At 36.0% G+C, this 17,602-nt stretch overlaps 1 protein-coding gene across 1 annotated transcript; it reads left to right on the top strand.

Annotated features, from left to right (window-relative positions):
- The first annotated feature begins 13,582 nt into the window (after positions 1 to 13,582).
- On the top strand, positions 13,583 to 17,210 carry LOC128221557 (sushi, von Willebrand factor type A, EGF and pentraxin domain-containing protein 1-like). Its single transcript, XM_052930163.1, has 3 exons — positions 13,583 to 13,800; positions 14,393 to 15,585; positions 16,864 to 17,210. Exons 1-3 carry the CDS (start codon positions 13,583 to 13,585, stop codon positions 17,208 to 17,210), a joined length of 1,758 nt encoding a protein of 585 aa, XP_052786123.1.
- The last annotated feature ends 392 nt before the right edge of the window (positions 17,211 to 17,602 follow it).

Raw genomic sequence — 17,602 nt, forward strand, 5'->3', positions numbered from 1 at the left:
GAAGTTTTATTAGTCAACATTGATCTTGTTATACATGTTTATGCATGGATTTTGGATAAGCATGTCATTTTAACTATAGTTCATTTATAATCAGTGCCTTAATGATTTAATAATGTTATTCGGAATAACAGAAGAAAACAATGTTGAATTATCAAATTAACTTAAATTAACAACAACTGTTATATGTAATTGATCAGTGGTTTATTCAAAACTAAGCTCTTATTAGCGTAAATAATAGTTCGATTTACGTCATGCTAAACGTTTTATAACAATACGTAATGAAAAAGAGCATGTAAATGGGTTAGATTATTTGATACTGCGCAAAAACGAACTCGGTGAGGTATCTTTTTTTTTTATATCAGGCGATTGGTAATAAAACATTGAAGACATGTACTTAAAAAAATAAAAAAAATAAACGAGCAGTTTTTTCAAGACTTAATGAAAGGCGCACTGTTTTCAGCGAAACACGACGCCGTTTTTCCCGCGAAAAATGACGTTATAGACGAATTAAGAAACGATAACGTTCAACAAGAGAACGAAAAATATATGTGCGTGAACGTTTTCACAAAACGCACTTGAGGTTTAAATTTCTTAGCGGTAAACAAAGAATTGGTGAAACTATCGGTTATTGTAGCCGCAAACATATGAGAGACGTCTCAAAATTGACGTCAGTGGTATATTTTGAGGAGTCATAGTTTCAAAACTGTTCCGAATATTGAAAATGTAAAAACAGTCCCCAATTGGGCATATGCTCTTTTATTTGTATACCAATTTTCAGACAGTAGCTCGAAAAAAAAAATCATAGTCGCGTTCCACCTTAACCTTTTGATATGCATCCTCCCTCGATACCAAAATTTAAATCGCTTAAAAATCCTTGCGGTGTACTCCCCTTAGCAAATTTGAACACTTAATCTGGTCCAAAATTGTGAGCGTATTTTATTACCTTTTTCTTCCGATATTGACATAAAAAGTAAGCTTGAACGATTTAAGGGGGTGGGGTAAGGGTCCGCTTGTGACTCAGAATAACTAGCTTTCAACAGTGAATAATAAGCAGAAACGTAAGAATAGATGTCAGTTCCACCTACGCTCATGACGAATCTCTACCCACTTGGCTAGGAATGTCCCCAGGGGAATCATACCGATGATATGTTTTCCTGATGAACCTTTCAGTTAAGTTTTGTTGAATTCAAGCCAGGGATTGCCCGAAAAGAGATGGCACTAAAAGTGCTCGTGTTCCACGTAGGGAAAATCAAAGGGCCCCCACCCTGTGAATAATGTTGATAGAAACAAGAGTGAAGCTGCATGATAATGACGATATGTACATTATGTCTCATCTCGATAATAGAGCTGTTTGTTAAATTCAATTGTATTCAAGTCAGCAGTAACTGAGAAGTAGCGAACGAGTCAAGAAGGAAATCGCGTTCGCTGTGCAAACGGGGGACTTCCGCGAAACACCAAACCTTCCCACATAAATAAAAGTTACAAACGCTGTTTATCCTGTTTAATTGTTATGAAAAGGGGATGGTTATGGATTTACATGTGACTGTTCTAATATTTAGAGACCTGTTTAAACGATATATAGACAAAGGAGTTTCAGCTCGTGAACCTGACATATCCGGTGTAGATTTATTTTATTAAAAGCTTCTTGTTTTGAAAGTTTTATTTTTTAAAAGTCGTTTTTTATAGTTTCGATAGGGCAGAGGCGAATATTATAAAACTGATGATGTACTGTAAAGTAGAAACAGTTGTGGATGTTTGTTTTCGCATTGTTTGTAAGCAAAACGGATTTCGAGCGGTTCACCTAACATTTCTCCAAACATTTAACAACACGCATACATCAATTAAACTTATTAACCCCATTGATAACGAACATATTTGATCTTACATACACTGAATAAATGAAATCAGCTGACTTCCCCAAATACACTGACACACATTGGAAACAGCTTGCGTAAGTTTCTGCCATAATAACGGCTAATGTTCACGCATTTCGTGGTAATATTAAACATCGTTCTGTAAAGTTTCACTGTTAAAGTTTAATTATCAAATATAAGGCAAAATACTCTAAACTGTGCAAAACTCATTGGCTTTACAGTACTGTATTTCGAAGCTTTAACTATTTTTTATTCCATTCATACTTTTGTTACATACTTATAGAATGGATGTCTTCTGTGTACATGCGTTATGCATTACTTTGTCTAAACTATCATTAATTTTGTATTCTGACTAAAAAACACCGCATATGTCTTGCGAGAATGACGGGAATACTGTGTATGATTTTCTTACTCGATGCCGCTGCTCTGGGTAAGAAACTCTAAAAATCGAGTTTGAATTTTAACTGACATTTTTTTCTCGCTTATTTTTAGCTTAGTTTCCAGAGAAGCAATATTCTATAACATAGCTAAGTTACCAGAGAAGTAATACTCTTACATAGCTTGGTTATCAGAGAAGTAATACTCTTACATAGCTTAGTTTCTAGAGAAGTAATACTCTTACATAGCTTGGTTACCAGAGAAGCATAGCTTAGTTAGCAGAGAAGTAATACTCGTATATAGCTTAGTTACCAGAGAAGTAATACTCGTATATAGCTTAGTTACCAGAGAAGTAATACTCGTACATAGCTTAGATACCAGAGAAGTAATACTCTTACATAGCTTAGTTACCAGAGAAGTAATACTCTTACATAGCTTAGATACCAGAGAAGTAATACCCTTACGTAGCTTAGTTACCAGAGAAGTAATACTCTTACATAGCTTAGTTTCTAGAGAAGTAATACTCTTACATAGCTTAGTTTCCAGAGAAGTAATACTCTTACATAGCTAAGTTACCAGAGAAGTTATACTCTTACATAGCTTAGTTTCAAGAGAAGTAATACTCTTACATAGCTTAGTTACCAGAGAAGTAATACTCTTACATAGCTTAGCTACCAGAGAAGTAATACTCTTACATAGCTTAGTTTCTAGAGAAGTAATTCTCGTACATAGCTTAGGTACCAGAGAAGTAATACTCTTACATAGCTTAGTTTCTAGAGAAGTAATACTCTTACATAGCTTAGTTTCTAGAGAAGTAATACTCTTACATAGCTTAGCTACCAGAGAAGTAATACTCTTACATAGCTTAGTTTCTAGAGAAGTAATACTCGTACATAGCTTAGTTACCAGAGAAGTAATACTCTTACATAGCTTAGTTTCTAGAGAAGTAATACTCTTACATAGCTTAGCTACCAGAGAAGTAATACTCTTACATAGCTTAGTTTCTAGAGAAGTAATACTCTTACATAGCTTAGTTTCTAGAGAAGTTATACTCTTACATAGCTTAGTTTCTAGAGAAGTAATACTCTTACATAGCTTAGTTTCTAGAGAAGTAATACTCGTACATAGCTTAGTTACCAGAGAAGTAATACTCTTACATAGCTTAGTTTCTAGAGAAGTAATACTCTTACATAGCTTAGTTACCAGAGAAGTAATACTCTTACATAGCTTAGATACCAGAGAAGTAATACTCTTACATAGCTTAGTTTCTAGAGAAGTAATACTCTTACATAGTTAAGTTACCAGAGAAGTAATACTCTTACATAGCTTAGTTACCAGAGAAGTAATACTCTTACATAGCTAAGTTACCAGAGAAGTAATACTCTTACATGTACATAGCTTAGTTACCAGAGAAGTAATACTCTTACATAGCTTAGTTTCTAGAGAAGTAATACTCTTACATAGCTAAGTTACCAGAGAAGTAATACTCTTACATAGCTTAGTTTCTAGAGAAGTAATACTCTTACATAGCTTAGTTTCTAGAGAAGTAATACTCTTACATAGCTTAGTTACCAGAGAAGTAATACTCTTACATTGCTTAGTTTCCAGAGAAGTAATACTCTTACATAGCTTAGTTACCAGAGAAGTAATACTCTTACATAGCTTAGTTACCAGAGAAGTAATACTCGTAAAGCTTAGCTACCAGAGAAGTAATACCAGAGAAGTAATACTCTTACATAGCTTAGCTACCAGAGAAGTAATACCAGAGAAGTAAAACTCGTACAAAGCTTAGCTACCAGAGAAGTAATACCAGAGAAGTAATACTCTTACATATACCAGAGAAGTAAAACTCGTACAAAGCTTAGCTACCAGGGAAGTAATACCAGAGAAGTAATACTCTTACATAGCTTAGTTACCAGAGAAGTAATACTCTTACATAGCTTAGCTACCAGAGAAGTAATACTCGTACATAGCTTAGCTACTAGAGAAGTAATACCAGAGAAGTAATACTCGTACAAAGCTTAGCTACCAGAGAAGTAATACCAGAGAAGTAATACTCTTACATAGCTTAGCTACCAGAGAAGTAATACTCGTACATAGCTTAGCTACTAGAGAAGTAATACCAGAGAAGTAATACTCGTACAAAGCTTAGCTACCAGAGAAGTAATACCAGAGAAGTAATACTCGTACATAGCTTAGCTACCAGAGAAGTAATACCAGAGAAGTAATACTCTTACACAGCTTAGCTACCAGAGAAGTAATACTCTTACATAGCTTAGCTACCAGAGAAGTAATACTCGTACATAGCTACCAGAGAAGTAATACTCGTACATAGCTTAGCTACCAGAGAAGTAATACCAGAGAAGTAATACTCTTACATAGCTTAGTTACCAGAGAAGTAATACTCGTACAAAGCTTAGCTACCAGAGAAGTAATACTCGTACATAGCTTAGCTACCAGAGAAGTAATACTCGTACATAGCTTAGTTACCAGAGATGTAATACTCTTTCAGAGCTAAATTGCCCGAGTCTTATCCTCGTGGCTTATTTCAATATCTTTCGTTTAAACGTATTTTTATTACTTACGGTAACCAAACGTATATTTTACTTTATTTCTCATTTTGTTTTATGATGAAGATTTAATTGAATAAAGTATTTATTTTTTTATTTATAAATAATAATAGGAAAACGTGATATTTCCTCTTGATTTCACGAAAAACATTCGTAAGACCTTTGCCACTTCTTGTATTTAAATTAGAAAATGACGTCCAAAACATATTCCAAAATTAAGACGTCATCGAACCGCATGTATTGTTACAATTTAGAACAAAAACAGATTTCGTTAAAAGTATAGTTTTCATGTTGTTATTCTTTCGGTATAGCATGCAATAATTTATTATAGATACTTAAAAACATAATTACGATGATCGACAGCCAATTGTATAACACGTTTATATAACTGTTCCATACGTTATCTTTTGGCTATTATTGACTCATTGTAACGATTTGATTTGCCCTAATTAGCGGATCCAGGGGAGAACAAGTAATTAAATACGCCAAAAAAGCACAATTTCGGACTAGAACTTGTTCAGATTTCCAGGGGGAGTACCCCCAAACCCCAATGCCAATACTTTTAACCAAATACATTTCTGTACTGAGGGAGGAGGTAAAAAGGTTACGCCCCTTAATAACGGTCCCTCTCATAAACCCTGAATCCGACACTCTTTTGTAAGTAGTTATCATTGGATAAATATTGACCAATCAATATACTCACCGGAAACCATTGACCAAACTAGAGAATTAAATAGGTGTTATGTATACATTTGGCTGCTGAAATACACATTTTTAATTCTGCCGGGTACTACATTTAGTGCGGAAATAATATTGCTTCGTCATTTTGTTGATTTCGGAGGTGGTGCAGGTCGGTCTTTTTCATTCTTTGTTTCCAAAAAATGCAAGTGACCAACATAATCCGACACTCGTCATTTTATAATACACAGTCGTATTCAACTATTCCAGGAAATATCTTAGTAAGCGTAAACTTACACATTTCCTGAACTCGTTAAATAAAAATGTGTATTATGGCGACTCGTGACAGATCATAGCTATCTCAGTTAAATCTACATGTACTTATCTCATGTTTCAAGCAACATTTCAACTAACTTGAGTCACTTACCTTAGTTTTTGCACCTATACCATAAATTATGTATCAGTAATGGTAATCATTTCAGCGGGCCTTGTTCTCCCGATCAGTGACGCGTGTACGCTTACCCAACAGTGTATACATTGCAAGGCGGATGTTTCCAACAAACTAGGGGAAGACTCTATTTTGCAGGATGACTGTCTAAACGAAAAGTAAATATAAATGATATTATATACCCGTTTGTGAACATATTCTAAAAAACATTATAAACTATATATGAAAGAAACTACAGGCACGGACCTTGTACCCAACACGTCTCGGAACCTCGCCTATCCATAGCAGTCGGGTTGGGGCGTTTCAATCCAGGATTTTAGTAGTAATTTTAATCATCTTAAATCTGTATTAACGCCACAAATGGCAATACATTGGTTGTTTTCATTTCCTCAACTTATTAGAACTGGCATAAAACTTTCAAGGCAAACCTTAAAGGTGTTTAGACATAAACAAATTGGCCATATGGTACCCATGTTAAGTGCATAAGCCGTCGTAGAGAAATAGATGCAAAATCACCATAAAAAAATAACTAAAAATGTCCAAAAACGGTATATTTTGAATAAAAAAGTCACGCAATTTTCTATATTCACTTTGTAAACAAACACTGTTTAAGCTTATATTCAATAACTTTTGGTTAAGGCCTCTAGAAACATAGGTTAAAAACCGAGAAGAGCTTACACGTCTTGCCTCCCGATGGGCGTATTTATATTACGATAACAGTTTTTTTTATATCCTTCGAAAATACAAAAAAATAACGAACGATTCCGCCAAACTGTGCCGCACTAAACATGTGCCTCACTTATTTTTTTTAAAAACAATTCACGTTGGACCCCTGTTGGACGTTGGACGATACCTGACCGATACTGCCACCTTTGCACTGAACACCACAAAGATCAAAAGGATTAAAACCACGTACATTACGTGAATACCACAGGCTGTCAACCCATAGATTTTCAACGTCGGAGTCGCACAAAAATACTAGTGTAATTTAACGATATAATTCACAAATTGACAGTGTCCATGCTATCAAGTGTTTCGCATATTCTCTCACATATACCCAAAGCAGAATATCCTAAATGACGGTGTTGATATTCAAAATACTACTCATATATGTATGCAAACATTTCTAAAATTGTTTATTGTGTTGTATGCTGACAATACCATTTTCATGTCAGAAACTGAAATAATTACAAAATTATATGAGAATTTATTCCCGCGTTTGTTTTGCATGGAAACTAACAGTCAATACTACGTCATCAATTATAGCGTTTGAAAATTTCAACTTTAAAATTAAAAAATATCTCGATATTTATTTCCGTAGATCCGGTTCATTTGCTGGGTGCAACACGCATATAGCTTCGCAGGCCACCCGTGCTATGTAAAGCCGAATTAAAAACTCCAAATGACTACCATTACCAATTGACTTACTAATATAACTTTTTCATAAAACTATAAAGCCTTTTAAATATATAGTTCTGAATTTGGGGATACGGTAATAATAATAATAACTTTATTTATAGAAGGTAACACATTAAGACATAGGCATCATATTATGAAAAACATAACACACGTCTTATTTACAATGCGGCCTTCTGAAAGAACATACAAAGACACACACACACACACACACACACACACTAAATAAGATGTGATGCAAATAATTAATACTCAAAACACAAATGTGAAAAACACATTTTGAACAATACCGCAAAAATACATATTGTTAAAAAAGCATTATTACATTTTTTCGTCATGGCCTATTATTAGAATTAATGATCGTTTTAACATGTAAAATGCTTAGAATGGGATTTCAGAAAGGTACGTATTAAAATGTAATATGAAAACATAAGGAAACATGAATATAATACATTCATTTAACACATCAATGCTTAATAATACATCAATTTGTACCTTAATGTTAACAAGAAACTCATCAAACTTGTTTAATTGAGTAAGTAGGACAGTCACACATTTATTTAACACCTTACTCAACAAATACATACATATAAACTATATCTGTGGTATGCATGGAATTATGCATTTAATTTTTACAACGGATTTTGCGATTGATGATGTAAATAGAACTTCTTACAGCGGGTTTTAAATGTCTTTTCTGTGTTAGACTTACGTATTTCTTCTGGTAAAAAATTCCAAACTTTCCCACTGTAGCATGCAAACGAGTGTTTCTTGTATTGTGTTTTATGTCGAAAGTGAGCAATGTCTTGTCGCGTGGAAGATCGTAATCCATATCTTGTGTTGCTAGATATCTTAATAATGTCTCTTATGTAACTCGGTGTAAGATTATTAATAGATTTAAATACCATAACAGCCGTTTGATATCTGCAACGGTATTCAAATTGAAGCCATTCTAATTTTTTAAATAATTCATGCGATGGCGTTCTAATAGGCTTAAAGAGAATAATTTTTGCAGCTCTTTTTTGAAGCAAGGTGATTCTTCTCATATGCGTTTGCTTACTTTTCCCCCAAACGCTACAACAATAGTCAAACATAGGAAGTATATACGATTTATAAAACAATTGTCTCATTTGATCCGTTAAAAAATAATTGAGTCTTTTTAAAAGGGCTATCTTTGCAATTACTTTCTTGCAGACAAATTCAACTTGCAGATTCCACGACAATGATGAATCAATAATCATTCCAAGCAATTTCTTCGAAGTTACATTTTCAATTAGTACTTTGTCTACGAATAAATTGAGTGCACATGCATTTCTTAATTTTGCATTTGAACCCAACAACATGCAATTAGTTTTTTGTGGATGTATTGCCATGTTGTTTACTTTGCACCAGTCCGAAACCATATCTAAATTTATTTGCAACGTACGTTCAATTCCCTGCGTATTTGAACTTTTTGCATATAGTGTAGTATCATCAGCATATAAGTCAATCATGGAATTTTCAATTTCAAAGGTTATGTCATTAATATATATAAGAAAAAGAATAGGACCAAGAATGGATCCTTGAGGAACTCCAGACCTTATACACCTTCGTGAAGATTGGGAATCCCCGAACTTTACAATTTGGTGTCTATCTTTCAAATATGAAGTTATCAGTTGGACGGAATTATCACTGAAGTTGTATAATTTCAATTTATGTATAAGTATTTGGTGATCTACTAGATCGAACGCCTTTCGTAAATCAAGAAAGAGAGCACCTACATAGTTTCCATTGTCAATTCCATCAATCCAATCATCAATTATTCTTATCAACGCTGTATGACAGGAATGTTTTTCTCGAAACCCAGATTGAAATTCATGTATGACATTCGTATTTTTAAAAAATGTTTTGATTTGATCTGCCAAGTGCCGTTCAAACACCTTTGACAGTGTTGGAAGGATAGAAATTGGTCTATAATTATTTGGATCATTGCGATCAGAAGATTTATATATAGGCAAAACCTTAGCCTCTTTTAATGAGTCTGGGAATATTCCTAGCCGTATGCTATTATTTATAATGGACGTTAGTGGTATAACAATACAATCACCACATTGTTTTAGGATATACGGTAATAATGACATAATAGAAAGAGTTCAGCTTAAGTTAATGTTATGTTCTTAAATTGAAACGCTCGACGCCAAAACACATGGTCTACAGGGAAACATGATTTAATTTAAAACATTATCAATTAATATAGAAAAAATATAACTGATTGCTGGGAATTAATTACCAAGAAAAATAACAGCCCAAACAAATTTTCATCATTAGATTAATTACTGAAGCAATTAATAAAGTAATATATCATTTGACATCATCATTAAATGAATAAATAAGAAAAACAACCTTGGATATACTTCATTTTAAAACGGACTCTGCATAATTTATGGTAAAAACTGCAACCAACTGTGTATTTTATAGAACTTTTTTATTTTTAAATTTTGTATCTATAACATGCCAAATAAAGATCTGTACTAATTCGTAAGATTTGGAACAAGGAACCACAGAATTCCTATTGGAACAGGCAACTGGCATATATTACTACTAGATCATAGCTTCTGTAAAAACTATTGCATTGTATTGATAACTTTTTTTTAATTTAACCACATAGACACAGACAGAAATCACTTGATCAATTCTATTTTATAAACACTCTGATACACATAAGTTAGACTGACTTATGAATTCAATATACACTTTTTTTCAACCCAGAACTTTTGATTACCCAACGGTGCATTGGAAATCTGTGGTAAACATATGCCGATACTTTGACAACCCGTTTGACGTCCAATTTGATGACAACCCACACGGTCGATGGCAGTCTTGGAGAACATGTTATAAAGGTACATCTGATAAGTTACCACACTGAACGCTGTACCATTGGTGAAGGGTTCAGTATTGTTGGGTTTGCGAGCACAGCGTTCAGACAATATGAGTCCCAGACTATAGGTGTAGCATTGGTGAAGGGTTCAGTATTGTTGGGTTTGCGAGCACAGCGTTCAGACAATATGAGTCCACGACTATAGCTACCTACGGGTTTCAACGTGCGCCAACGTATACTATTGGAAGGCGGGAACCCCATTTACGCCCGAAAGTACTATTTATAAATAAGCACATTTATAAGTTTTAGTGCTGAGATGACCGATCAAATTCTTTGGCACTTGGCAAGATTTTGCTTCTATAAGATAGCTATGATATGCTAAATAATGAATGTTCGATTGTGAACCCGCTATAAAGCGAGCTAAAGAGAACGTGCAACTGGTGTTGCCTAATGTCCGAAGACGAACGCGACATTGACCGTCAACGTAGATAGCTCAATAGTAAGAACAAATATGACTCGGGACTCTGAAATAAGCTTTATGTCAGCGGCGAAACGTTCGTGTCTTACTTGAAACTTATATATATTTATACATACTTACTAGTTGGAGAAGAAACGATGAAGTTATAGTTTAAACTTTTTTTATTTTGCAACGAATGTGAAACAAGCTATTGCAACTTATATTTATCACTCTCGTGAGCACGATGTTGCGCGAGAGTGTGGTTTTGTGTTGTGGGGGAAACCGGAGTACCCGGAGAAATCACTTGTCCGGCTTGGTGACCACTAACCAAACTCACATGCCGGGCGCCAGGCCGGGAATCGAATCCGGGTCGCCTTGGTGAGAAGCGAGTGCGCTAACCACTGCGCTAACCGGACGATGAAGTTATGAGAGAAGTAATACATATATTCAAAGTCGACTTCGTTAAAGACTTTATTTAATATGTCTATTTAATAAGTATTTTGTTTTTCTTCTCTTTTCATGCTTTCGTTCTTTCCTTAATCAATATAATTATCGGAAATCAAAGAATATCTAACCTTTTTTCAGGTTGCCGGCAATTTGAACTCTTCAAGAATGGTCAGTCTAATGTTAATTACAAACAAACAATTTTGCCAACCGTTTCAACGATTGGTGAATGTTTCAAGAAATGCTTTGATGACCCTCTTTGCTATACGTTCCGTTTCAACGGCTCCTGTGTTCGCTATGACTGTGGCGGAATATGTCATATAGAGGGAGGGCCGTTCACAATTTACCAAAGACGGTGCAATGACGGTAAATAGTCATTCTGCATTTATTCTTGGATTTAAGGACACATGAAAATTCTGCGATTCTCATACCCGCCCGACCCAAACTTAAACACCTGGCTCCAATTTCTCGAAACTTCTTAAGTTTAACAGGCTTAAGTCGCTTATTTCAATTAGCCAAAATACATACTGAAAATGTTATTTGGTAAATAAAAAATTCTGCGATTCTCATACCCGCCCGACCCAAACTTAAACATAAAGGGCCCGTATTAGCGTCTTAAGAAAACTTTAACATATTTTAACTTAAGTGTAAAAAAACTGGTGTTATCATTTAAAAAACCCCGAAAGTATACATAACGCATGGCAATTTTTTACCAGTAAAAAACAACAACAACAACAACAACAGTAAAGGAAATAAAACGTTTAAACAGAGCTGACATTAGTTATTTTTTAATTGGAGGTGCCGCGTAAAAGCATTTATTCATTTGGTGACGGCGGTTTATTTTTCACTGCCAATTTTTTATGTATAGTTCCTACATGTCGAGAGCGACAATCCTGGTAATGAAAAGCCAACGTCGTTATGTTTAAACAGAAAGCGAAGAACTATAAAAGACTGCCCGAAAGTATGTTAGTCCAATAAAGTAGTGTTAAGGAGCCGGCGGAGTGGTTATGGCAATTAACAGACAGTCCAGCGATCTGGGTTCGGGTATTATATATACTAGTAGCAGTGTGTGTATACCACGTGATAAATTGCGTCATAATTGCTACGTCGGAAGGCAATATTTTGCCATCTAAAATGGTGCAGTAAAAGAAAAGTTGTCTTTGATTTAAGCCTTCATTTCAAGCAAAATGTTGCCTTCCGACGTAGCATATATGACGTAATTTATCACGTGGTATACACACACTGTATAATAAGTGCATATGTTTTTGTAAATACTAGTATATGATGTGTGCACTCTTACTGTACATATATTAAGATGAGCGTTCATTGTACATTTTTGGTGTGTGAACGATTTTATACATACTTGGATGTGTATACATTTGCATATATGGTGTGTGCACTTTTATTGTACATGTGGGGGGAGGGGGTACCTTTCTGTACATATATGGGTGTACCTTTCTGTACAAATATGGGGTGGACCTTTGTGTACAAATATGGGGTGGACCTTTGTGTACAAATATGTGGTGGACCTTTGTGTACATAAATGGGGTGGACTTTGTGTACATACATGGGGTGTACCTTTGTGCACATAAATGGGGTGTACCTTTCTGTACAAATATGCAATGGACCTTTGTGTACATAAATGGGGTGGACCTTTGTGTACATAAATGGGGTGTTCCTTTGTGTACACATAAGGGGGTGTACCTTTGTGTACATAAATGGGGTGTACCATTGTGTACATAAATGGGGTGTACATTTCTGTACATAAATGGGGTGTACCTTTGTGTACATAAATAAATGGGGTGTAACTTTCTGTACATAAAAGGGGTGTACCTTTGTGTACATAAATGGGGTGTACATTTCTGTACATAAATGGGGTGTACCTTTGTGTACATAAAAGGGGTGTACCTTTGTTTACATAAATGGGGTGTACCTTTGTGTACATATATGGGGTGTACCTTTGTGTACATAAATGGGATGTACCTTTATGTACATAAATGGGGTGTACCTTTGTGTACATAAATGGGGTGTACCTTTGTGTACATAAATGGGATGTACCTGTGTGTACATAAATGGGATGTACCTTTGTGTACATAAATGGGGTGTTCCTTTGTTTACATAAATGGGGTGTACCTTTGTGTACATATATGGGGTGTACCTTTGTGTACATAAATGGGATGTACCTTTATGTACATAAATGGGGTGTACCTTTGTGTACATAAATGGGGTGTACCTTTGTGTACATAAATGGGGTGTACCTTTGTGTACATAAATGGGATGTACCTGTGTGTACATAAATGGGATGTACCTGTGTGTACATAAATGGGGTGTACCTTTGTGTACATAAATGGGGTGTACCTTTGTGTACATAAATGGGATGTACCTTTGTGTACGCAAATGGGATGTTCCTTTGTGTACATAAATGGTGTACATAAATGGGATGTACCTTTCTGTACAGAAATGGGGTGTACCTTTGTGAACATAAATTGGGTGTACAAATATGATATGTGCACCGAGGATTACGCTGATGCATCCAACTTACATATTGTTCCAGAGTGCCCTGTCATCGCCAATACGTCTTCTTACACCGTCAACTTACCGGAAGAAAGACAACCGGGGACAGTTTTGACTTTTGCCTGTCATCTCGGGACCGTCAATACATCCGGAAATCTTTCCAGGTATGTCCACGTTTTATTCAGACATTTTAAAAATAGCAATAGATAGACAAAAGAACGTGAACAAAGTCCACCAACTACCACTGATATCGTCATATAAAAGAAATCAGCCACAGTGGTGTAACATATCCCGTTATATACTTTAAAGTGAGTATAGCTTTCGTCTGGTATTTAGTTTCGTCGATTTCTGACCGTATATGACCGCAACAAATGATATGTTTCACAAGCAATTTTGAGCTGAGATTTATCTTGCTACTAATATGTGTGTAGACAATCAATATCTTGCAAATAATTCTAACGTTCAAACTTTGGCCCCCATCTTTCCCGGTGGTGATAATAGCGTTTTTAAATTTAAATAACGAAATGGGTATTTGAAAATGCCTTTTGCGATGAAAGTCGGGCAGAAATGGACTTATGTTAAAAGGAGCGGACAGACCTGTTAAACTCGTTATACTTTAAACATTTTATGTCTCACGTCAATATGTATCATGATTGCCTTTTGTACGTGTATTCAATGTTGTATATTTATGAACAATTCTAATATTGTTAGTTTACTGAGAAGACAGTTGTAAACAAGTCCCACGTTTGATTCCAGGACATGCCTGAACGCTACCGTACCCGATTGGAGTGGAGATATCCCCGTGTGCAGCCCCGTCACATGTGCCAATCCAAGCACGCAGTTGAACACAGACTTTTCCCTAATCCCGCCACTTACAGCTCCAGTATACGGAACTATGGCGATCTACGGTTGTGATGCGGGGTATATGCCTGTTGGGAATGGCACAATTACGTGTCAATCTGAGGGTACCTGGACGGATCTGGAGCTCGTATGTGTTTATGAGACATGCGGTCTCCCACCCGATGTGGCGAATGGATCGTTTAAGGTTTATACACGAAACAGATTATATGTTGATCTTATTCCATTTAGAGCCATCTATTCGTGCAATGCTGGCCATGTTCTTTCTGGAAATAGTATTGTAACGTGTGACTCAAACGATGACGGATGGACCGGAACACCACCGACTTGTACCTTTGTTGATTGCGGTATCCCATTAAACCTGAAGTATGGTCAGTTTGCCTATAATGAAACGTACTATGGTAGCGTGGCGGTTATAGAATGCGATGCCTCAAATGAATTATCAGAACACTCCACTATTTCATGTAATACAGAAGGCGAATGGATTGGAAACGTGAGTTGCCCATTGCCATTGTGTGAAACACCATCGACACCAGTGAAAGGCGACGTATTCTTCTCCTCCTTAGAAATAAATGCTACCGCCTCGTTCACGTGTCAAGATGGATACGTGTTAAACGGCGCGATGAATAGAACTTGTTTAGATAATTTGCAGTGGAGCTTCATAGAACCAACTTGTGTCATAGTCGACTGCGGAATTCTTTTAAACCCTGATAATGGCTCTGTTAATCTTACATCAGGGACTACGTTTCAGCAAGATGCAAGCTATTCGTGTGACATTGGCTTTACGCTTGTTGGCAGTGACAAAAGAGTATGTCTAGAGGACGGAACATGGAACGAGAGTGAGCCTGTTTGTCAACTTGTTGATTGTGGCCTCCCTCCAGCACTTCATAACGGCTCCTACAGCTCATCTTCTGGTACCGTGTACCTAAGCCAACTTGTGTACTCGTGCAATATAGGTTTTACTATTTCCAGAAACGACACCATCGTTTGCTCTCATACTGGTGTATGGAACGGCACTATGCCACGATGCACAGCAGTTGACTGTGGACCAGTTACAGCACCAGACAACGGTGAAGTTGTGTTTCCTGGAGGTGAGACGTCCTTAAATTGTTATCGTAATGTTTACATTGCCCATTCTGAATGAGTTGTATGAGGTTTTTATGAAGTGTTATTATTATTATTATTATTATTATTATTATTATTATTATTATTATTATTATTATTATAAGAATTATTATTATTATTATTATTATTATTATTATTATTATTATTATTATTATTATTATTATTATTATTATTACGATGATGATGATGATGATGATGATGATGATGATGAAACTAAAAACCAACTTTGACATTTTAAGGCACAACGTATGGTCAGATAGCTACCTTTGTGTGCGACGCTGGTCATGAGCTGAACGGCAACACTCGTATCAGATGCAATGCTAGCGGCCTATGGAATGGTTTAACGCCATCATGCATTTTGTCAGGTAATCCTTGATGTTCGACACCACCACCACCACCACCACCAGCAAATCCACGAACATCACCAACACTATCAACACTTCTTTTATTACTTCCTCTACCACTTCCGCTACCACCTTTACTATCACTACTACTACCAAAACTACTACTACTACTGCTACTACTACAACCTCTACAACTATCACTATTATTACCATCTCCATCACCACCATCACCACCACCACCACTACTACCACTACTACTACTAAAGCTACTACTACTTTTACTACTACTACTACTACTACTACTACTACTACTACTACTACTACTACTACTACTACTACTACTACTACTACTACTACTACTACTACTACTACTACTACTACTATACTACTACTACTACTACTACTACTACTACTACTACTACTACTACTACTACTACTACTACTACTACTACTACTGCTACTACCACTACCACCACCACCTCCACCACCACTACCACTACCACTACCACTACCATTACTACCACTACCACTACCACTTCCACAACCACCACCACCACCACCACCACTACCACCATCACCACTACCACCACCACTACCAATATCACCACCACCACTACAAGTACTAAGAACCGCATCATGGGCGTTAAACCAGCGATATACTTTTACCCAGTTAGGAGGTTCATACGATATGTGCACACTAAAAACAATAATCAGAATAATTTAGAAATAAAAATTAACAAGTACAACATTTAAAATACGAAATAACCTGCAGAAAACATGATATATCAAACGCTCACGTAACAGAAGGATATATGACTCTGAAAGTTTATTTTTCACAATTATGACAGACAAATTCATGTAGATATTGTCCGTGGTTCTTCCATCCTTGCTATTTAACAGGTGACGTGATCGCAACTACCTCCAGCAAACCAAACCTTAAACCTCTCTACATCATGCCGTGCTTGTGCAATCCACACAAGGCGTTTGCTGGACTCACTCAAGACGAGATCATTGAGCAGCTTGTTCGGAACACCTCTGTTGAAAAGAAGAACACCTCCGCATTCCTTAACAAATACATAAGCCGGGAAGATAACCGCCCAGTTAGCGTTACTACAGGGTTTGCCAGCGTGTGTGTCATCAGCACTATGCTCGCGGTAATTGTGTGCTCGGATATAAGGAACTTCGTACGGCATATGAATAATTATGGATCCATCTTTGTCCGATCTCGCAAAAATAAAAACAAATAGACTATGCGCATAAAACTGCCTTTGAATTGTTTATGAAAAATAAGTGCGGTGTTTATTCAATTGACTGTAAGCCAGCTTGACACAAATACATGCGCTTCTAATGTTTGGTAATGCGACTGTGAAGTCTCAAATTATTCATACGCCGAGAAATAAACTCATTTCAATATGACTTCATATAAAAGCTAATTAAATCATATGACTGTATGTGTATGAAATGACGGATATCACTTCAGATTCAGTGCGGCACCACTCATCATTAGGGGATATCCTTTTCCTGTTTGAATACGTCACGCAGACATGATTCCAGTAGTATTTGAGTAGCATAATGTCATATTTGTTATTCTTGATAATAAGCGTACACTACATAAACAACTACGGTAACAACTACGTTA

The sequence above is a fragment of the Mya arenaria genome, chromosome 16, assembly GCF_026914265.1.
Source record: "Mya arenaria isolate MELC-2E11 chromosome 16, ASM2691426v1".
Taxonomy (NCBI): Eukaryota; Metazoa; Mollusca; class Bivalvia; order Myida; family Myidae; genus Mya; species Mya arenaria.